Raw genomic sequence first — 23,585 nt, forward strand, 5'->3', positions numbered from 1 at the left:
GTAGGTAAGCAAAATATTATTATTCCCATTTTTCAGATGAGGAAACTGAAGTTCAAAGAACTTAGTTCAAGGTCACAGAGTTAGTGGCAGAGTGAGGTCTAGAACATGGGCCTTCTAACTTTCAAATGGTTTATTATGTCAATTTGCCTGGAAAAGACTTGTGTTAATATATTTTAAAATTCATTCATTCAGCACTGCCTAATAATACTCATGATCCAATTCTTACCACCTTAACTAATATAAAAACAAGATAGCTACCAAACAAAAAGTCATTTGCCATTTCAATCCTGGGATGTTATAAATGTTCATTTTAAAAGTCAGTGATAATGATCAAGTCATTATTTTTTGACTTCCAACGGAAGTGTTAAGTGTTCTAAATAGCAAACATGGTTAACAAAGTGTCAAACAGAGCCAGTAGAAATGAAAGAGTAAGAATGACTTAACAACACTTTTTCTCTCATGCAATTTTAGCTAGATATTGACTAATTATTGCCTTTTTAGTTTTTAATAAACTGAGAAGGAAAACCAAGTAAGGAAAAGAAATACTGAGTCATCCCTTTCCTTTACAAAAATGTTTTGGGGAAGGAAAAACACCATCAACTGTTGAAAGCTATCCAACATCTCTAGATAATCTTATAAGGACAGCTTAGTTGATAAAGAAATGGGACACGGGAGACGATCTTGACTGTTAACTCATAGCTGCTTCTCCATCTCTATCAGCTTAGGATTTTATTTTCTTATAATGTATACCAAACCCAATTCACACACACCCACAAAGAAGGTTCGCATTTGCGCAATCAAGCTGACTTTACATCATGGTTTTACAAAGCACAATAAAGTTATAGTTTTACAAAGAATTTTCTCATGAAGATAATGCTGGATGAGAAAAAAGTCCCAAGGCTGTCTTCCTTACAGGGAGGAAAAGCACCTGCTGGATGAGTCTTGTCTAACTTTTGTCCAGTTTTGACCTTGACTGTTTGAGAACAGTTTTGAGCTTAATTTTCTGCATTTCTGTCTTAAAGAGAAACTGTTAACCTCTTAACTGCTGGTTTGCTCAGAGGCATTTTATATTACTTGAGGCTGTCTTCAAAACTAATTTAATATGTTTTCAATAAGGAAGAGCCATCGAGAGGGGATCAGATAAAAATATCTATTTGAGACTGTTTCTCTTATTGGTCTCCCACAGTCAACAAACATTTATTGTGTACCTATCAAAGCAATATAAGCATAATTTTACTAAGGTTAATGAAGAAAGATTTTGAATGGTTTTATAAAAATTTATCAAGGGGAGGGTATCAATACAAACCTCCCTAAACAGTTTTGAGGCCTGAAACCCCAAATAGTCTTTTTTAACTATTAATTCTAATGGGTCAGAAAAGTGACTTTAATGTATTGTATGTTTTAAAAATTTGTACCCTGGGGACTTCATTTCCCAGCATTCTTTATTCTTCCTGGGGTTCCCTTGTCTTGCATCCTGGTATGGTACCCTGTCATGGGTTTGTTTATAAATTTGCTGAGACCCACGCTGAGGGGACTCTTTTTTTTTTGGTTGGGGGGGGAGGCCTTTGGCTCAAGCATGGTAGTCTGCTGGGGCTCTGGCTCTTTGCTCACTCAGCTGAAGGAACCCCTTTTCTCTCTCACTTTGTGTTATTAAATCCTATAAATTTAAATAATTGGAGTATTCATTTATTTTTAGTCTTACCCTATATATGAAATGCCTAGCATAGCCTTTTCATGTCAAATTTATCAAAGCTATATTTTCATGTTCTATATATATATATTTGTTGTATACTTGGCTTCTCATATAGTACCTATATAAGGTATATTTATAACCACTTCCTAAGATTTGGGGCACGGTTGTATGATTTGAAATTTTTATAAAGACTTAAAGAAATGTCAGTAACATCTACGATTTATACAATGCCAAATCCCTGTCAGGAACATAATTCCCCCAAAGATAACACTGTGACAATGGGAAAATAAAATTCACTCTACTAAGATTCACTTTTTAACACTTTTTCCAGGAATTGGGTTAAAAAAAATTGAGTCTGTTAGTGGAGTTACAGTTCCAATTGTTACACATTTTATATTATCTTAAATAATCCTATCAGTTGGGTAAGGATAAGTTTTTCTCTCTTTTAAAATAACTTAATTGATTTTCTGCCTTGTAACTAAGACTTAGTATTGATGCTAAAACAAAAAGTAAGGGTTAAAAATAATAATTTAACTGATAACTCAAGAGAAAATCATCCCAAATAAGAAATTAATATTTGTCATGAAACTGATATTAAGATAACAAAAAGTCACCTTTACCAGATTATCCTTATCTGAACAATCCTCAAGGCATCCATGAACACGTGTCACCTTTACGATTTGTTGAGGTTTTTCACCACAATCCACAGGCACAGGTGATTTGCTAAATAGAAATATAGGGTAAACAAGTAATACTGGCATCTAACAGTATAATTTAATTACCCATAAATTATGGTAGAGCTATACTGATTTCAGACTAGAAATAATAGTATAAAATATTGAAAAACATAACTTAGGTAAGATCATTTGAAGAAGAAATGTAATTTTATTACTTCTAAAGATATGTAGTAGTTTAAACTAAGTTGACAAATCTGTGTATATTTTCTAACTAGTTAAATGGATATATCTAATGATCTTTTAAACATTACTTCAGAAACTGAGTTTGCACAATTAGCATGCAATATGAATATGGAGCTGCTTTAAGCAATGTAACCTTGTTTGTTCACCTATCAACAAATCCAAAAGAATATACAGTCTGAATTAATGAGCACATGTTATGTAGACATCTTCAAAAACTCAGTGAATATGGAATGAGATTGCAAAATCATAAGAAAACAAGGATGATGTGCTTCTTCCTTGTAAGTTTTTGTTTGTTTTTTAAAAGCCCTATAAATCTCAAATTCTCAAGGTGTAAACATTAAGGAAATAAACTGATCTGATCTGAGACAGCTTGGTTTGGTAGACAGACTACTGAACTTGGACTCTGGCAGACCTGAAATCAAATCCTAATTCAGACACTTACTAGTTGTGTGGCCCTGAACAAGTCAATAATAACAAGAATACGCGCGCGCGCGCGCGTGTGTGTGTGTGTGTGTGTGTGTGTATGCACATATATACATATATATATATATATATATACACACACACACATTCACATATATATGTATATAAACATTTAAGGATCTGCATAGAGATTTAATTAAGCCATCTCATTTGATCCTCACAAGCATCTATGAACTAGGTGCTATTATTATCCCCATTTTATAAAGAAATTGAACCTGAGGAATTGGCTTGACCTCTACCTTTTCTAGTTTCCATATCTTTAATATGAGAGGGTTACCCACAATGGTTTCTAAAGTCTCAATGCTCAATCTATAATCCCATGATTTCTATGTCACATATAAAAATAGTTTCATCATTTTAGTGTCACATTGTTCCTGTAAACAAAGATGGGGAGAAATACAAAAGAATTTAAGGTGAAATTCTAAAGAGCATCTAGAATCTGCGGGAGGAGTCTCTGAAAACAAATGTCTAAAATCTGGCAATTTGATATTCTTTATATTATACTAGTAAGAAATATAGTTTAACTTTAGCTAATGATCATAAGCTAGGTAAATTAATACCTAATCTGTTAGATACAAAAAGACCTTCCAAACCACTTATTATTTTTCTTTTTATGTACCATGTTTTTAACTAAATTGTAAACTTGATGACAAGTTTGCATCCTTCACTTGCCTAGCACAGTTCTTGCAAGTAGGTACTGCACAAAAAATTGATTCTAATCAAAGGGGGATTACATTGTTTTAAGGGTTCTTAATCGAGGCTCCATAAACTTAGAAATGCTGTATTGAGTTATACAATGTCATGTCATCTTGTGGTGAAAATAAGAATCACAATTTAACATATGGAAGAAGAGACTAAAAGTATAAAATTATCTTTTTTGTTTATATACAGTGTCTTAAAAATCTTAATAAGACTTTTAAGTCATTCTTCCTAAAGTCCTTTTATCTGAAAAACTGCTCCCAAGGCAAATTTCCCTAAGTATTACTGCCTAGATGATAAAATGTAAATTTCTCTCTAGCTCTTAAGGCCCATCACAACTTTGGAAATACTATTTTCCTAGTCATCCTCCCTCTCTGAAATCCAGCCAAAATGACATTTTCTGTAGTTCAACACAGCACATACCATACTCCATCTCCCAATCTACATGTATATGTCTAGAATACTCTTTACTTCTACCTCATAGAGGCCATCTCTCCCTTTAAGATGGACCCCATCTTTTAGATGAAGGCTTTCCAGATTCCCTTAGCTAATTAGTGCCCTCCATCTCAAACTACCTTGTATATAACTACTTAGTGTGTGCATAAGTACCTATTAACTGTATATTTGTGCTATACATACTTGTCTCCCTCACTAGAATAAATGCTCATTTGAAAATAGGGGCAGTTTTTAGACTTTCTTCTGCTTGTCTCCCCAGTGCCTGGCACACAGTAGTGCTTAATAAAGACTGGTTGGTTAAGTTCTATTTTTTTCCCATTCCAATAACACAATTTATTATTATTGCTTACTTACAAAGTAACTGGAATATTTTCCCATGATCTTTCTGCTTCTAGTTTATCTAGTGAGCAGAGACTGACATCATTTTTCATAGTACTTGATGATTCTCCAGAAGAATGTTCTAAAGTTCTCTTGGCCTTCAGGATAAGCAATTCAATTTTGTCATCTAATTTTTTTGAAAAAACAAAATTAGATATTTGAGAAAAGTGAAATGCAAACATTGTTACTGCAGAAAGATACATCACTCAGACCACATATTCACAAAATTTGAAATGTGTGTATAGCACTGAGAATTTGTTAAATGTTAAAATGACATTTTAGGAAAAGGAAAAAATACATTCAAAAGGATATGCAAACTGAATTTGATAAAGGGTTAAGTATAAAGACTCCTATGTGTTATCAGCTCAATTCTCAGTTTTAATGACAATATTGTAAAAGAAAAAAGGAGTTACCACTGAATGGCTTTTTGGATTGACCTGAGAAAGGTCCAGTCTCACACTGAAATTGGCCAAGTTCACAGTGTTGTTTACAATTAACTAATACTTTGTCACTCCTGGAGTCTGAAATGCTACAATGTCTAAGTGAATGTTCATAACAATCCAATTTATGAGCAAACTGAGTTTTTCTTTTTTCCATGTAAGTGTGTTCACTTTTTTGCGTCTCAGCACTACTTTCACTGTATGAATCAGGTAACAAATCTTGATCGTGTAACCAAAGTGGATAATTGTAATCAGGAATACTAGATATTCCTGACACATTAAGATCAGACTTCTGGCTAGTAAGCCATCTTGGGTAATTTTTCCTAGTATGGTGCTTTGATTTTTCTTTGGGAGAAGCCTTCTCTGAAGAATATGTTGATGATGCTGAAATGTATTTACGATGCTTATTTGAAGTTTTTTTAATCACACCATAATGTTTTTCATTGGTATCTGAGAATAAAACAGGAGTAAATAGATCCTCATTTCCCACAGGGTTGCAATAATCTAGAAACCTGGGATTTCTTTCATGGTATGAAGCTTTTTTAAGAAATTTTCTGTCCTTCTTGCTATTTTGATGCACTGATCCAAGATAAGTGTTGGTAGATAATGATCCATCTGGTGGTAAACGTACTAGATCATCAGTTGTTAAACTAATAGAGTCGATGTCATTTATCATGGGGTTTCTAAAAGACAACGACTTTGATCTTTTGCAGTCAAAGTCTTCAACACCTAAAAATAAAATAAAATAAAAAAAAAGAAACATTTGTGCCCACCCTTATATTTCATATACAAATATAAATACAAAACTATTTGATAAACAAATTATTTTTTTTCTTCTCTCCTCCCCCAAAGTACTTTAAAAGTAATAATAAAGTTATTTTTGGTTCACAATGAAATTTCACCTCATTGTCTTTGTCAGCTATAGGTCACCATCTTTCTCTTGGCTAGTATGTTTCTCTTTTACTGTTTTGCTTATTCCAACTATCCTCTATTCTCTCTTCCTCTTTCATAGTGTTTTTTCTTTTTCCATTTAATTTTTACTAGGTCTTTTTCTTTCACTCTTAAAAGAGTATAAAGCCTAACAGCCTTTAAACGTCCCCACTCCAGTTCTCCATCTGTGCCAATTGAAGAAATAATACTTTTGATTTTTCTGGGAGAGATGGATCAGGCCAAGAATTTGAAGGAGCAATATTTTAAATAAGGACAAAACATGATTATGGATTAATTGATCACTTAATTTTTATATTATCAAGACTAGTATGAGAAAAGGGAGAAAAAGCACAGAATCATAGAATCATTGAATTAGAAAGGAATTAGAGATCATATAATCCAAACTCTTTTTTAATAAATGAGGAAACCGGGCCTCCAAAAGGGGGTTATATGGCCTGTTCAAGGTTGTTATTAGTGACCAGGCTAGCAACAAAACTCATTTCTAGTTCAGAATTCTTTCCTACACACAGTAAGAAGGTAATAAAACATAAGGCTTGCTTCCTGAAGTTACCTAGTACAATTTACCCTTTGGTTTCCCCTCTCCACTATAAAAAAAAAAAAAGAATCGCAGAAATGTCAAAACTCAAAAAGTTTTTAGTTTACAATGGATTCAAAGGAATCTCTAGCTGAAGAAGTTTAGGAACCAAAAAAATCACATAATGCCCTTATGAAAGATCAGGTTTTGCAAAATAATTCTTATCCAGAAGCAGTTAAGTAGCTCAGTGGATTGAGGTTCAGAAGGTTCTGGGTTCAAATCTGTCCTCAAGTCATTTTCTAGGTGTGTGGCCCTGGGCAGGACACTTAACTTCAATAGTCTAGCCCTTACTGCTCTTCTGAATTGAAACCAATACTTCATATTGATTCTAAGATGGAAGGTAAGATTTTTAAAAGCAACAAAATAATAATAATAGTTCTTATCTGGCCTTCTCTCCCCACAAAAGTACTAATCTTCCAAAAGTACAATGAATCAATTATATATGGCTAGAAATATAAAAAAGTATAATGAAAGCATACCATTTGGTGGTTTAGAAAGAAGTTTGGAGAACTTGGAATTTTGAACAAGGTTAAACTTTCTAATACTTTTATCACGAGACATAGTGTTTAGCTCAAAATCATCTATATAAGCCTGTAATGCCTGAGAAGCAGAGCTGTAAAGCTTGTTTTTATACGTTATAGGTCCACTGGAGTTTGAAGAATTCCTGCTCTTTGAGCTGCAACTTGCTAGAAGAGAAGACACTGTAGATTCAGGAGAATAAGTACTGCATTTTTCAATTGGCTTTGCCATGGTTTTCTCGAAATAGGCTCCTACTTTCATTCATCTTTAAAACAAAAGCATACAAAAAAGGTACATGACATTTGCATTTAAGTGCTACGTGTAGTTACACTAATATAAACATGTTATTATTCCCTTATAGCAGGAGTTCTGTGTGTCATGGATCCTTTTGGCAGTCTGGTGAAGCCAAAGAACCTGTTCTCAGAATGTTTTGAAATGAATAAAATTAAATTAAAAGAAAACTATTATTAAAATAGTCATTGAAATAGTAAAAAGACAAGTTCATGGACCCCAAGATAAAAGCCCCTGCTTTTAAGGATGAAACAATTATTAATATTCCCTCTCAAGACACTTTTGGGATACTCCATATATAGTAGCTATTTAAATGTTTATTGACTTTATTTTGGTAGAAATAATAGGAAGCAGAAAAGGCACCAAAAATAACGAATATTTAATAAATAGTAAACAGTTTTGATATATTTATGATATTTTATTATTACTAGAACTTGAACCTTTAGTTATCTTCATATATTATATTAAAACCTAGCCCCCTCCAGTGTTATGCTGTGGGTTTCCGTTACTTATAGCAAGGATAAAGAAAAGGCCAGATAGGAAGAATTATGGAAAATATTTGAGGCTATATTTGAACCAGGATCTACCATCTCCATGCCTAGCTTTCACACTAAATCATCTAGACCTCCCTCTAGGTATCCTTTTAATCAATGTGAAGTACTCAAACCTTTTCAGTACTTACCTTAATGTTGATGTTGTCTACTTTACTTCAGGAAAGTTTAAGCATTTTATAAATAAATTTGTTTAATTCTTTTCCATTAGTAAAATGAAGAAATTATTTGTCAGTCTTACAGTATTAACAATGTTCATGGTACTTCAGAAAAAAATGAAGTTATTATCTTAGAATTTAATATATTATTCTTATTCTATTCCTAAGAAATCAACAAATATTGATCAACAGATGTGCTGTACTAAATGTCCACTTGTAGTGTAAAATTAAAATCAATTTAGTGGTGGCAGCATGGTGACTCAGTGGATCAAGAGCCAGGCCTAGAGACTAAAGGTCTTGGGTTCAAATTTGACCTCAGATACTTCCTAGCTGTGTGGCCCTGGGCAAGTCTCTTAACTCCCATTGCCTACCCTTTTACCTCTCTTCTGCCTTTGAACTAATGCACAGTATTGATTCTAAGACAAAAGGAAAAGGGTTTTTAAACTAAAATAAAATAAACTTGGTTTCTCTATATTACTTCTCAGAAAAAATGTTTCTTATAAACTGAATTTCACATAAAATTATATTAATACCCAGCAATCATTTGCTTATTTTTAAAAAAGGTTCCAAATTATATAATTAGAATACAGAGGAAAAAGCAAAATGTAGATGTTTTAAAGGCAAAGATTGTAGATATGACAGGTAATTTTACATATCAAGGACCAAGGAAATGGTAAAGTGGATATAAACTATTTTTCCTACAATTTTTCTGTCTTCTACAAGCAAATAATTACAGGAGGAAAAGGCAAGGCTATTATTATATGAGTTACCTGACCTCTTAAATTCCGGAATATCTTTCCACTGATTGCAGGGCCCTGAATAACTTGCCTCCTCTTTCTGGAGGGCATTCCTCCGGAACACCTTATTAAGGATTTCTTTAATGTAAGAACCATTTACTGAGAAGCTTCGGTATGTACACAGACAGCTCTTGAATGAACTGAAATGTCACGAATTTCACTCCCCAATCTGACCTATCCAAGGCCTCGTCCTCAGAAACTAAACACAGGGGCACGCCCCACAGGTCCCCCCAAAACCTCAACCCGACTCCCGGGAGGCAAAGCTCCCAGCAGTTGCACCTTCCCCCAGCCCTACCTCGGAGCCCATCTCCTTCCTCTCCCCTCGGGTTCGGCGCCTGCAGAAGGTGATCCCCCCCCTCCCCTCTTCGCCTCCTCCAGCTTTTCCCTGGGTCCCCGCGGGGCATCAGCGGCCTCGCCCCCCCAAGAACCCCGCGGGCTGCAGACTCAGGCGGTGGCGTCTTTCCGCAGCTCCCCAGCCCCCAACCATGGGGCTACACAAAACGCGACCCAGTTCGGGATCCCCGGACCCATACTAGGTGCATCCACGAGTCAGGGCCAGGGGCGTCACATTCCCCCAGGGATCGCTCCTCGCTTCCGCCCTTCCTGCCCCGTCACAGCTGACCGCGGCGCAGTACAGCGCCCGCCCTTTCTTTCAAACCGACTTCCAACAGGGAGCTGAGGCTGCACGCATGCGCGGTATCGTTAGCCCTAAGGGGGGCGACGATGTGGGAGGCTTGGGCCGAGGTGATATGAGGTAGAGGAGATATGTTAGGCGCGGCGCCTTCTGGGAGTTGTAGTTTTATTCCCCATTCCCCCCTCCATCCCTCTTGCAGCTGTGTAAAGGGGTTCTGGATCACTACAAACTGCCCTGGCTTCCTTCCCACCCCCAGTCCATCCTCTACTCCATTCCATCACCGCGGCTCCTCATCCAGCTCGAGCTGGAGACAGGCTGTTCCTTCTTCTGCCTGATCTCTGAGGCTGTGTGAAGGGAAGGGGTGAGCGAGGGGAAAGCCAGGGCTATCTTTGCTGCTGTTGCTGCTGCTGCTTCTGCCAGAAGAGACCCAGCCCTGCAGCCCCAGTTCCTCCAGGTGAGCCTCAGTCTCCTCCTTATCCAGCCCCTCTCCAAGAAAAAGAAGCCCTCATAAATGGAGACACCTTGCCTGGTCTCTATGGGATACCCAGAGATGCCCAACACCCCTCCCCATCTTCTCCCTCCTCCTCCCCACTCACCCCACCCTTTCCTAGGCATCAAGCTGTCCTGCCTGAATCTTGCCTGACAAGGTACAGCCAGCACTGAGGAGAGTGGTTGGTGCTGGATTTTCCATAAACGCCTTGGAGAAGCTGACTCCCAGGGAAGGATGACAATATCCCAAGCTCAGATTGGAGTCGCAGGCATTTCAGAAGGGGGAGTATGTCAAATGTTTCAAAATCAAAAACTGCATTTTAAAAAAAAGTGTCTGCATGTTAAAGAGGGAAGGTGTGGGAGAGGTACCTAATTTCAAATGGTGTTGGTATTAAAAAGGAGATGCTCTTAACCTTTTTCCACTTACTAAATGTGGAAAGATTACCCTTAATTTCTGATAATTATGATTAAGTTTCAGCTGATGTGACATAAATACCACTAGGTAAATTATAATTTAGTTTTATTCCTCCTCTCCTTTGGCCTGTAATAGAATCAAATAGCTTTGGCTTCTTAAAAATCCCTTTATTCTCTCTTTTCTATTTGACTAATCTCTAAAGTCTGAAGCTATAAAACTGGGATGCCTCCTCTTAATCTAGTGATTTCTAGGCCAACACCCAAGATCTTTATCAATATGTGCATATATATTCTATTAATTATCTTTTGGATATGATATGTATGTGTATGTATATATGTAACTGTACATAAATATATATCTATACATATACATACATATACATACAGACACATACATATATATGCATATGTCACACTGTAGGAACCACAAACCAATTGAAGAGCAAAGGTTGTCAAATATGCAAAAACATAAAATAAAGGTTAATGATGTGATTTTGAGAAGTTTATTTTGTTCCAACTTCAAATCGAATGACTTTTAAAAGAGATTATATTAAACATTTTATTGTCAAAATAAGGATTTCAAAAAAAAGGTCTTATAAATTCTACTTTAAAAACTTCCTATATACTATCTTTTTAGAGTTCTTGATAAGATAGCTCATCCCTTAATTTTGTGATCATTGTCAACAAAGCTTCATTTTAAATGAACGTAGATATCCCCTAACTAGGGTTTAAGTTGTAAATAAAAGAATGTTTTCCTTTAATTTTAGAAAAAATATAAAATAAATGATCAAAGATATTAAAATTAATTCAGCAAAATATATTTCTTTTTCATTTGGAGAGATATGGAAAACTTGTAGAGATTTGTAGTATACACTTAATGGCTACTGCAAATTTGATAAAGCAAACATTTATTAAACACTTACTATGTGCAAAGCACTAATTGGGTTCCCTTAAGTCATGGAGCCTCGTGGCAGGGAGATAAGATACAAACAACTATAATATGTAACAATATAACATGATAAGTACATTAGAGAAGTACAAGAAAGTCTGTTATGGAAGTGGAGGGGAGGTAAAATTTGACCAACAAAGTGTGAAGATGGAATTTGGGCTTTAAAAACTAGGCGGGAAATTCAGCAGGCAAAGAGAGATATTCCAAATATAGGGAACAGCATGAGCCAAGACAAGCAGGCATGAAAGAGCAGGGATTGATTGGGGAACTGAGGATTGTCCAATCTGGCTGCAGTAGCTCAGAATTATATATATTAAGAGAAAAAGTTTGAAAGATAGGGTGACAACAGGAAGAGTACCTTGAGCACCATTGCAAAGGAGTTTAAAATTTATTGACAATAGAGGACGCCTGAAGTTATTTGAGCCAAGACCTAATGTGATATAGGCAAAAGAAAAATTATGCTGGCAGTGATATGAAGGATAGATATGAGAGGAAAGAAAGTAGAGGATGAAGAACAGTTAGGAGTTTGCAATAGTCCAGACAAATAGATAATAATATTGAGGCTTTGTACAGCAATGGTCAGAGTAAGAATAAAGATGAAGGAACAGATGTTAAAAATGGTTCAGGCATGGAATAAATAGAACTTGGTACCCAATTAGCTATAAAAGGTGAGCAAACAGAAGGAATCACATATGACTTCAAAGTAATGAACCCAGGAGTCAAGGATATTCATGTTGGCCACAGAATGAAGTCAGAGCTAATAAGTTTTTGAGAAACACATTCAAATGCATTGCATTTGAGGAACTAATGGGACATACAGTTTAGGATGACTTTCAGGGGGTTGGAGTTGTGGGTCTGGATCTTAGGAGGAAGGTCAGGACTAGAACGAAATTTGGAAATTTTCTGTAGAGAGCCAATGACTGAAAAAGTTAATGAGATTGCCAGAGGAGAATGAAGAAAAGGGCTCAAGAGGGACTTTTAGGAAGCACCAACATAGTAGGTTTAGGTAAAGGAAAAATAACTTCTAAAGAATAAGGCAAAGAATCAGGAGGGCATGATGTCTGATGAGAGAATATATAGGAAGAATGAATAGTCAACAGTATTTAAAGTTTCATTCTGATTGAAGATGAGGGCTGAAAAGAGGGGATTAAAAAGTCTATTATAACATTTAAGAGAGCAACTGCAGAATAGTGCTGTGGTAAAAGCCTGATTGCAAGAGATTTTAAAGGAAACTGAGTAGTGAGGAAGTAGAGAAGAAAATGTAGAAAACTTTCCCCAAGAAGTCTGGAAGAAGAGAAAGGGCTATAAGTCAAGGGAAGACTTTTTTTTTTTTTTTTTTTTTTTTTTTAGGATTGGAGAAGAGGAGTATATTTATAGGCAAATGGGAAGTTGCCATTTGAGAAAAAGATTGTAGATGTATGGTGGAAAAGGAATGATGATTGGAGCAATCTTGAAGGAGTAAGAAGGGAAAGAATGGCATGTGGAGGTAAAAGGAATTCTACCTCTTCTGTGAGTGGAGAGAAGGAAAAAAAGTGGCTGATTCTGCTGAGAAGGTTAAAGGAAGAGAGGAGAGAAACTAAATTATAGTCTTCCAATTGGAAAGGCAAGAAGGAGTTAAATGAGGTATTTGGAAGCAAGAAGATGAAAGGAAATATTTAAAATAGTTGCTGTGAAGAATTTTATAAGAAGCCAATAAATTAGTATTGTTGAGCAGAAATAAGGCACTAATCAAGGATATGCACCATAAATTTGTAAGGGGTAAAATCAGGTAATTTCTCTTCTTTCTCCAATGATCTTCAGGAGAATCAGATAGTGAGAATTATCTATAGTTGAGAATTTGTAAGCCAGGAAAAGAGGAAGGTCTGAGACAAAGGATTAAAAGATAGTAGCTAGTAGAAAATTAATTGGCAAAGGCCAGATGGAGAGGCAAGTTAAGCTAGAGTAGTTATTTTAAATGGAATTATTCTCATTACTATTTCTTACTCATTTTTGTTAGAACTATATATGACTGAAGTAAAATACATAGTTGTCTTTATAAAGGCAGAAATGTGTAATATATGAGTCAATCAAACAATAAGTTATTAAGCCCCTGCTCTATAACAGGCAATTTGCTAGGTGCTGGGGATATGAGTACAAAGAATGAAACCATCCTGATTTACAATAATGGTGGAAGAGAATAAGTACTTAGGAAAAAATATATATATACATATTCTATGTACTTGTTATATATGTATATATATATATATATATCATAAGTATATATATTCAAATAACATACACAAAGTAGTTAAATACAAAGTAGCTCTGGATGGAAAGAACTAGGAGTTGGGAAGATTAGAAAAGGTTTAATGCAAAAGTCCCTCACCTTAATATCTGGAAAGGTGCTTTGCATATAGTAGGAGTTCAGTAGATGTTCAGTGTTTGTGATGAATAAATTCCTCATCACTGATAGGGGGAAAACATTCAAAAGCATGTTAGCATTACCTGTATAAGAAGACAGTTTTATTTAAAGAACTTGTTGTTACTACCAACTTATTTCTACTCTTATTTCTACTCCTGAACATTCAGACCTGTTGTTTTCTAAACCCTAGCAATTATTTGGTAATTAAAGTACAAAGATTGTAAGTAAGCCAGTCATTACACAAGCCTGCATATGAAGTGACTGAAGTTAAAATGCTTTTTGAACCCACTCACTATTTTTTAAAATCATCAAAAGATCTGTATTATAAGAAGTTCAGAAAAGAAAAGAATGTGAGAGAATACTACAAAGATAGAAGTTGGAATGAAGTGTAGAATTAGTGTCTGAAATATTGCATGTTTAAGGTAAAAAAGAGAAAATATTAGTAAAACATACTTACATTGTTTTAGCTCTCTATGCAGACATGTAGGTACCAGGGACCTATGGTACTAAATTGAACTGAATTCCTAACACTCAGATGAGACTGGAATAACTGACTTGGATAAGAAATATACACAGAAAAGAGTGGGGTGATTTTGTTATTCAAAACACAATGGATTGATTAGTAAGGTACAAAGTGCCAGAGGGCAACTTGTCTGTAGAATATTTTCATTTCTTTGTATATGAGTTTCTTCTACCAATCATTTGTTTTTAAAACTTTGCAGATAGATGGACTTTAAAAAACTTGCTGATGAAGTCTCCCAAGAGGTTTTAGCATTCAGCCGAGATACATCGGGCTGGAAAGTGACTAAAACTTCAGTAAGAAAATAAGTTACTATGTTTCAAGAGATTTTATGACATACAATTCATTGTAAAGACATTTAATTTTTTTCATAACAAACAGAAAGAGATTCGTTTGTTTTTGTTTTTGTTTTTGTTTTTGTACCTGACAGCTAATTTTTTTTATGGATTTTTATTCCCCTTTGAGAAAAAGATAACCGTTTCCTGGAAGCCTTCTAGAAATTACGATGGACATTTGTGAGTACTTCAATTACCTATTTGCAATAATTAAATTTGCAGTTTTAAAACTGTAATGGCACTGGTATAAATGGAATTCACAGTTGTTTTGTAAATATGTTATATAATGGAGGTCAGAAGGTAAATAATAAATTTTAAAATCATTATATTGAAAAGTGACATAAGGAAATTTACTACAATTATATCCTTCAATCATTCATTTTCAAATCCAAGATAAATAGGAAGAAAAAAAAACAACCTGTTGACAAACCATTCACATCAGAATGCAAAGAAATTCTTAGTTGCAGAAATAATCATTGTATATGGTTTAGATTTATTTTCTTTTTTCTGGAATTAGACTCCTACTCTTATTTAGTAGCTTTGTTTGTTTTTTTATCTTATTTACTTAATGGACACTTCTGACCTTTCATTATGTGATACACTAAAAAAGAAAAGCTGAATTTCCTGATTTAATTTTTCCATAAGCTGTTCTTCAAAGTCTAGTAACTGTTAGGTAATTAAATTATAAAGATTGTACATGGACCAATAGTACACAGGCCTGCATGTGAACTAACATTAAAATGCTTTTTGAACTCACTCACTGGTTTTAAAAGTCATCAAAAATTGTGTGTTATAAGTTTTATTGTTTCATCATGTAAAGATTGATAGTTTAAATCCTGGGACTCCAGAGAAATGGTTAGACCTGACATTTTTTAAACCACATATTTAGAGTTACTCATTAATCATATTTATTATAGGAGGTACCATATGAATATGTCACACTGACATGTATTCATATTTTAAATTAAGTATATTAGGTTTGTATTCATTTGCTTCTTTATCCTTTTTGAGGCTTTATCCTCTTTCAATTATGCTTTTTTCCTAGTTTGTCTTTTGTCCTTTATGAACCATACTCTATTTCACTAACATCTATCTGCCCTGTATCTTATCTCTTCTAATAGTTTGAATTATCAACTAGCAAAACAGATAAGTCATTTTCTGTTTATGGAAAAGAGCTAGAGGCCCAGGTACCTTTATTTTAACTGTGATTTTTCTAGCAATGATACTCCCAGAGGCAGCATGATGGAGTTGAAAAAGCACTAAGCTTGGAATTAAAAGTTTGAATCTCAGAGTTTTAATATCAGTTTTTTAACTCTGGGTAAATAATTTATCTTCCTGAAAAATGGAGCTAAGAACACTTGTAATATTACTTTACAGAATTGTGAGAATCCAATAACGTATTTTGTAAAATGCTTTGTAAACCTGAAAAGTCCACATAGATGTCAATTTAAATTATTTAGCCCATTAACTATAGGAATTTTAAGCCAAGTAGTAGTAGTAGTAGAAGTGGTAGCAGTAGCAGTAGCAGCAGCAGCAGCAGCAGTAGTAGTAGTAGCAGCAGCAGCAGCAGCAGCAGCAGTAGTAGTAGTAGCAGCAGCAGTATTGTAACAGTGATGGTGGTGGTGGTGGTGGTGGTGGTGCTGCTGCTGCTGGTAGTGGTAGTGCTGGTGCTGCTGCTGTTGTTGGTAGTGGTAGTGCTGGTGGTGGTAGTAGTGGTGGTGCTGGTAGTAGTGGTGGTGGTGGTGGTGGTGGTGGTGGTGGTGGTGGTGATGGTGGTGGTGGTGGTGGTGGTGGTAGTATTGGTGGTGGTAGTAGTTGTAGTACTGGTGGTGGTAGTAGTTGTAGTACTGGTGGTGGTAGTAATGGTAGTAGTGGTGGTAGTGGTGGTAGTATTGGTGGTGGTAGTAGTTGTAATACTGGTGGTGGTAGTAATGGTAGTAGTGGTGGTAGTGGTGGTATTGGTGTTGGTGGTGGTAATGAATACACATTTATATATATTATATCTGCATATAATATATATAATATAATATATAATAATAAATTATATAATATATATAAAATAAATATATTACATATAAATATGTAATAATACACATTTATAAAGGACTTTGCCTACCCTCCCCTATCCCCAGTCTCTACAACCATCCTATTGAATTAAGAAAATAGTAGTAGCCCTATTGAACAGAAGCAAAAGCAGACTCAGAATGGTATAAAGGAATATAACTGAGACTGTACTACTAGCAAGAGGTAAAAATTAGACTTGAATTAAGTCTCCCAGTACTGTGTCTAGGGTTCTTTATACCCATGTTGCCACCTCATGAAAGAAGGACATGTCTATTGTTTGTTCCTCAGGGGAGTGTTTGGGGGTGCATCTTTAAATCACAACAGTATAAATACAGGTCTACTTGACTTACATAACAAGGCAGCTCTGAATGTCATTACTTCATTCACTCCTTCATTCAACAATTATTTGAATGCAGTGCTGTGTTACTATATAAAAAATGTGTCCTCTTGCTCAAAAAGCCTTCCATTTAAAATCATTTTTAGCTTCATCTTAGAGGTTATTAAGCTAGAGCCACCTTTAGCCAGCTCATGAGAGCCGATGCTTAAATCACGATTGCAAGCATTTTACACCTTGGAATTAACACTGCAGAACATCACTTGATCGGTATCTTTAAATTTTTTTCATGTAAAGCTGAAAATGTGACTATAAACAGTTTCTTAGTCACCCAAAACTAAGGAAGCTTTTCACCACCCCCCAAAACCACCTCATGAGAATTCCAAGAAGAATAATTTTTTAAATTTTGACATAACATATATCCTTCACATTTTCAGCTTCATATTAAGGAATTTAAAAATTATACTAATAGAGCAGCTGGGTAGCTCAGTGGAGTGAGAGTCAGGCCTAGAGACAGGAGGTCCTAGGTTCAAACCCAGCCTCAGCCACTTCCCAGCTGTGTGACCCTGGGCAAGTCACTTGACCCCCATTGCCCCCCTTACCACTCTTCCACCTATGAGACAATACACCGAAGTACAAGGGTTAAAAAAAATGTAAAAAAATAATTATACTAATAATTGTTTCAATTTCATATTGTCACTGATAGCTAAGAAAACAATCAGACAAAAAGTTGACTTTTTTTTTACTTTTAAGATTTAAATATTTTATTTTTTTAGAAAAAGTTTCCATGGTTACATGATTCATGTTTATACTTTCCCCTTTACCCCTCCTCTTCACCCTCCCTCCCCATTTCCACTGGTTTTAACTTGTGTCATCAATCAAAACTTATTTACATATTATTGATAGTTGCATTGGTGTGTTCGTTTCCAGTCTACATCCTCAATCATGACTGAATCAACCCAAGTGTTCAAGCAGTTGTTTTTCTTCTGGGTTTCCACTCCTGTAGTTCTTCCTCTGAATGTCGGTAGCATCTTTTCCATAAGTCCCTCAGAATTGTCCTGGATCATTGCATTGCTGCTAGTACAGGAGTCCATTACATTCGATTTTACCACAGTGTATACAATGTATACAATGTTCTTCTGGCTCTGCTCCTTTCACTCTGCATCAATTCCTGGAGGTCTTTCCAGTTCACATGGAACTCCTCCAGTTGATTATTCCTTTGAGCACAATAGTATTCCATCACCAGCATATACCACAATTTGTTCAGCCATTCCCCAATTGAAGGGCATACACTCGTTTTCCAGTTTTTTGCCACCACAAAAAGCACAGCTATAAATATTTTTGTACAAGTCTTTTTCCCTATGATCTCTTTGGGGTACAAACCCAGCAATGCTATAGATGGATCAAAGGGCAGGCATTCTTTTAGAGCTCTTTGAGCATAGTTCCAAATTGCCATCCAGAATGGCTGGATCAGTTCACAGCTCCACCAGCAATGCATTAATGTCCCAATTTGGCCACATCCCCTCCAACATTCATTACTCTCCCCTGCTATCGTTTTAGCCAATCTGCTAGGTTTGAGGTGGTACCTCAGAGTTGTTTTGATTTTCATTTCTCTAATTATTAGAGATTTAGAACACTTTCTCATGTGCTTATTGATAGTTTTGATTTCTTTATCTGAAAATTGCCTATTCATGTCCCTTGCCCATTTATCATTTGGAGAATGGCTTGATGTTTTTATACAATTAATTTAACTCCTTGTATATTTGAGTAATTAGACCTTTGTCAGAGTTTTTTGTTATAAAGATTTTTTTTCCCAGTTTGTTGTTTTCCTTTTGATTTTGGTTGCATTGTTTTTGTTTGTATAAAAACTTTTTAATTTAATATAATCAAAATTATTTATTTTACATTTTGTGACTTCTTTTTTCATGTAGTAAGTTTCACACAGAGAATGAAATTAAACTTTCTGATACTTGGCATACTCTTCATTCTAGTAATCCTCTTCTAGGTCCTCCTATATGTCCTCCCTGGGCATTCTACCTCAAAATGCTGTGGGTTTTTCTCTAAATTTCTTGGTCTCTGGATCTTCTTTTATGAGAACCTGTGGGGCACACATATGGGCTGTCTGTTACCTCTTTCTCTTTCTCTAAATAGCTGTCTATCTTTTCTGGTCATGCATCTATGTCTTTGGTAATATCTTTTATGCCACTGTTTCTGGACAGTTTATTGTTGCTGATATAAAATCTGTTTGTCTCCATTTTGGATCTCCCCTTTGCCCTCAGGCTGATCCAGACTCCTGATTCCTTGCAAAATGTTGTATAACATAATAATAAACAATAATGAAGATAGCTATCTATCTAGATGTTGAGGGCATGGACTGTTTCATTTATATTGTTATATCCCCAGTACCTAGCATATTGCCTTGCACATATTTAGACAATACTTTAAGATTTGGAAATTTCTTTACAAAGATCATCTCATTTGATCCTCAAAACAACCCTAGAGGATAAGTGCTATTATTGTCCCCATTTTACATATGAGACAGCTGAGGCAGACAAAAGTTAAATGACTTATCCAAGATCACCCAACTGTTAAGCTTCTGGGAGTCTCCCAATTCAGGTCTCCAGATTCCAGACTTAGTATTCTGTCTTTTTGTTGTTGAATCGTTTTAGTCATGTGCTTCTCTTCATGACTCTATTTGGAGTTTTCTTGGCAAAGATACTAGAGATAAAGAAACTGAGGTAAGAAGGGTTAAGTGACTTGACCCACAGCTAGTATATTTGCTGAATTCACATACAGCATTCTATCTCCTACACCATAAAGCTTCACGGGAAGAATATCAATATATTAAAAAGATGGATTTTTGTTTTGGAGGAAAGCTTCAGATCATTGAAAGTCCTATCTTATGCCAAAGGCATTGCAATCAGTTCTCTTCCTCCTTTCCAGTTTTAATTCAATTTTGAACCTCTTTCATTGTCCAACTACAATATCTGTCCAAGAGAGATTATCAGTGGACCAACTTTATGGGCAACCACCCATTTATGATCATCTGGACAATTGATTCTTTGTTTTGTTTTTTTTTTCCCTGTGTAAATAAATATTTAAAGCCAAACTCTTTTAAGCATTTATGGATCCCATTTAGGAGGTACTGTGTTATTCTGGGACTTGATACAGTCAGCACAATATTATCTGCAACCACTAACATCTGTTGAAATTCCTTTACATTTGGTCTCAATGGTCTCAACTGGACCTATAACAAAAACCAAGACAGTAACAAACTGTTGGCACACATATATTTCCCTGTCTTATATTTCACTTATTTTCAATAATCCCTGGATCATTGAATAGCTCTGTTGTTACTCTATTAAAGAGCTTTCTTTTATGAACTAATATATGCTTGGGGAGACTATTGTGTTGGAGAAGCGCCTTTAAAGTTGCATTTTACTCAATCAAATCCAATCCTTTTTGAACATAGACTGAAAAGAACTGTCCTCTATGGCTGGAAGAGATTTCCTCCTCATCTCTATATCTACAGAATACTTAACTTCCCTCATTATTCAGCTCTGAGATCACCTCCTTCATGATCTTATTTGCATTCTCTCTCAGATTTCTTTGTTCTTCAAATTTCACTTAAATGTGTATTTTCTGCCTCTCTCCAACTCATCACCCTCTTCTTCAGGGAGAATATAAGATCCTGGAGGACATAAACTTTTTCATTTCTATCTTTATATGTCTAGCACCTAGCATGTTGCCTTTTTCATAGTGGGCGTTTAATATGTGTTGGAATTATTTTTAATGTTAATTAACCAATTAATATTAATTGAATTGAGGGTTTGAGGTACCTTCCTTACACCAGTCTAAGCTCCCAAGATAGTTCTTTTCATCAAAGGATACTTATTGATAATTACCTTCATGCCTCAAAGAGGCCTTATATAATAGTGTGACCTACAATTCAACTTAGCACAGATCAGTTTGGTTCTTTGTCTCAGTACTAGGAAGTACTCCTTTTCTTTGCTGTGAAATAAGGAAGAAGTTAGAGGAAAATGGGAAGTTGAGAAGCTTTCCAACTCCTCAATCAGGACTTCATCTTTTTCTTTGAAGTTCTGCAAATTATGCAGAAATCTAGACACATGCATATTTAAGTGTAGTAAATAATAAATGCTTGATGATTAAATACTAAATTAATTCTAAGTCCAGATGCTTTTTTTGGATTACCTCCTGTTATCTTTGCTACTGTTTTCCTTATTTAGCATGAGTAATTGGCAGTTGACAACCTACTTAATTTTGGATACAAAATGTTTTAGAGGAGAAAACACTTCTGATCAAGGGACATATATTTGGATGCTAATTTAAGCTCTACCTCCAACTCTGTGTATGAATATAAGTTGATAGCTAAGTTTCCTTATATGCAAAATTGGAATCTTTTCTTTCTCCATCCAACCTGCTTCCATTGAGTTGCTATGAGAATTTTTTATATGCAGTAAAGATTCAGGCAGCACTCCTGCCAAGCTCTGAAATATGAGAACAGCCTTTTCTAAGCTTTCCCCATGGTATGGTATTAGGAGTCAAAGGGGCCTGTGTTCTAACCCTAGCTTCACTTATTGGGGAACTTTAGCCATCTCTCTGGTGCCTCAGTCTCTTTATCTTTATATAGCATTGGCTTGATGATATTTATATCTTAATTGGGCTCTAGATCGCCCAAGATGCCTGGTGAATATCCTTGCTTCTGGCAGAAAGGACCATTCTTTGAGTTAGAAATGGCATTGGCAAACAATAGCATCATCTCACCTTCTCCTAATCCAGTCAATCTTAATCCACTGCAGATCATCCCATGGCAGAAGCCCACTTGGCCAGTTGTCTGGTAGCTACTATCATTCCCCTCTCTTCTGTGACTTGTGATATATCTAGCAGGGAAATTGTATGGGTAGAAGTTGCTCTCCAGGACTCTCTTACCCAGCATCCCATTCGTGTGTTAACGCTGCATGCTAACGTAGGGAAGATATATTTTGATGTAAACCCTCCCCTCTCTCTCTTCTTCCCAGAATGTGGCTGAGGAGGCTGAGGGCAGAGCTCGGCAGGAAAGTTTACTCACGTGGTATTACTTAAGCTTTGTACTTCTATTTTTTTCTTCTACTTTAAGTGATTACTAATAAATCTTATAAAATATAATACTTGTAGTTATTGATATCAATTTAAATCTTACAAAAGGGATATGCAGATAGGCTATCTTCATGTCCCTCAATTCTAAGTCCCTAAGCCCTACAGTTCCTTTCTCAAACCCTTACTTTCTGTCTAAGAATCAACACTGTTCCAAGGCAGAAGAGTGGTGAGGGCTGGAAATGGGAATTAAGTGACTTGCCCAGGTTCACATAGCTAGTAAGTGTCTGAGGTCAAATTTGAACCCAGAACTTCCTGTCTGTAGGCCTGGCTCTCTATCTTACCTAACCCTTACACTATTTAAATATTATCATCATCATTTCCTCGGACCCCGATGCCCATGACCCCAGAAAATTTTAAAAAGTAATTCCTCCACAGGAATAGACAGAAAATTAAAAAGTAGTTGCTCCATGGATATAGAGAGGGCACTAATCTATTGGCCTCAAAAATCTGCCAGCAAATTAGAGGCAACTGTCTCACAGCTAAGGAGTGGCCAAAGGAGCTACTGGGTGGTCCTTGTAAGACCTGAGCATCACACTAGTGACTGCAAATAACATTCTTTGAAAACTCCCTTTTCGAATGTAGTTCAGAGGGGAAAAAAATCAACAGTAATTTTTCTTGCCAAGTTTCATTATCTTTGGCAATTTAAAACACAAAGGCTTTTTCCAATAGGTTTTGAATGTCATATATGGAAAGCCCTTGCCTGTCTGTTTGGGATAAAAGCCCTCGGGGTTCTTCTAAGGGCTCAGATACCCTATAGGCTGGGTATTACCTCCCTCTAGTGGCAAAGTGCAGTATTACCAGATTCTCAGTTCTGCCTTGGAGCTCTCTCTTACTACCTGTACTGGAGCTGGTACATGTCTCAGGGCTTAGGGCTCTGGGCCAGGAGTCACAGTTCAAATGTGACCTCAGACATTTAGTAGCTGTGTGACCCTGGGCAAGTCACTTCACCTCTGCCTACATAGAACCAGAGAAGGAAATGGCAAGCTGCTTCAGTATATTTCCCTAGGAAGACAGGCTGAGGTTCCCAGTTAGACTCTGACTGAACAATAATAACAACAGTAACCATGTTTACTCATCAGATGCCTTCAGGCATTTTAGGGCATATTAACATCCTCTAGAGAATGGATACAATATGCCATCTTTTTCATTTTTGTGCCTCCTGTGTTTCCTATCTTTTGAACAGGCTACTTATTTCTCCTTGTGTATTCCTTATTTCCATCTGGAAACAGGTATCTAATATGTATTATGAACCTCTAATAGGTTAAAAGTATATTATGGGGGGGCAGCTGGGTAGCTCAGTGGAGTGAGAGTCAGGCCTAGAGACAGGAGGTCCTAGGTTCAAACCCAGCCTCAGCCACTTCCCAGCTGTGTGACCCTG

General features: G+C 35.9%; 2 protein-coding genes across 2 annotated transcripts in view; one reads left to right on the forward strand and one right to left on the reverse strand.

Moving 5' to 3' along the window:
• Positions 1–7,374, reverse strand: part of C1H18orf54 (chromosome 1 C18orf54 homolog) — a gene marked incomplete at its 3' end in the record, with an annotated part of 50,430 nt that extends 43,056 nt beyond the window's left edge. The window contains exons 1-4 of the mRNA XM_044657809.1: positions 7,074–7,374; positions 5,043–5,798; positions 4,606–4,756; positions 2,308–2,416 (exon numbers count right to left, since the gene is read on the reverse strand). Coding sequence (XP_044513744.1) covers positions 2,308–2,416; positions 4,606–4,756; positions 5,043–5,798; positions 7,074–7,374 — 1,317 coding nt within the window. The remainder of the gene's footprint in view (positions 1–2,307; positions 2,417–4,605; positions 4,757–5,042; positions 5,799–7,073) is intronic.
• A 7,149-nt stretch (positions 7,375–14,523) lies between these two features.
• The window catches only part of STARD6 (StAR related lipid transfer domain containing 6), a 32,827-nt gene continuing 23,765 nt past the window's right edge, over positions 14,524–23,585 (forward strand). Inside the window, exons 1-2 of the mRNA XM_044657810.1 lie at positions 14,524–14,613; positions 14,783–14,832. Coding sequence (XP_044513745.1) covers positions 14,524–14,613; positions 14,783–14,832 — 140 coding nt within the window. The remainder of the gene's footprint in view (positions 14,614–14,782; positions 14,833–23,585) is intronic.

The sequence above is a fragment of the Gracilinanus agilis genome, chromosome 1 (genome assembly GCF_016433145.1).
Source record: "Gracilinanus agilis isolate LMUSP501 chromosome 1, AgileGrace, whole genome shotgun sequence".
NCBI lineage: Eukaryota > Metazoa > Chordata > Mammalia > Didelphimorphia > Didelphidae > Gracilinanus > Gracilinanus agilis.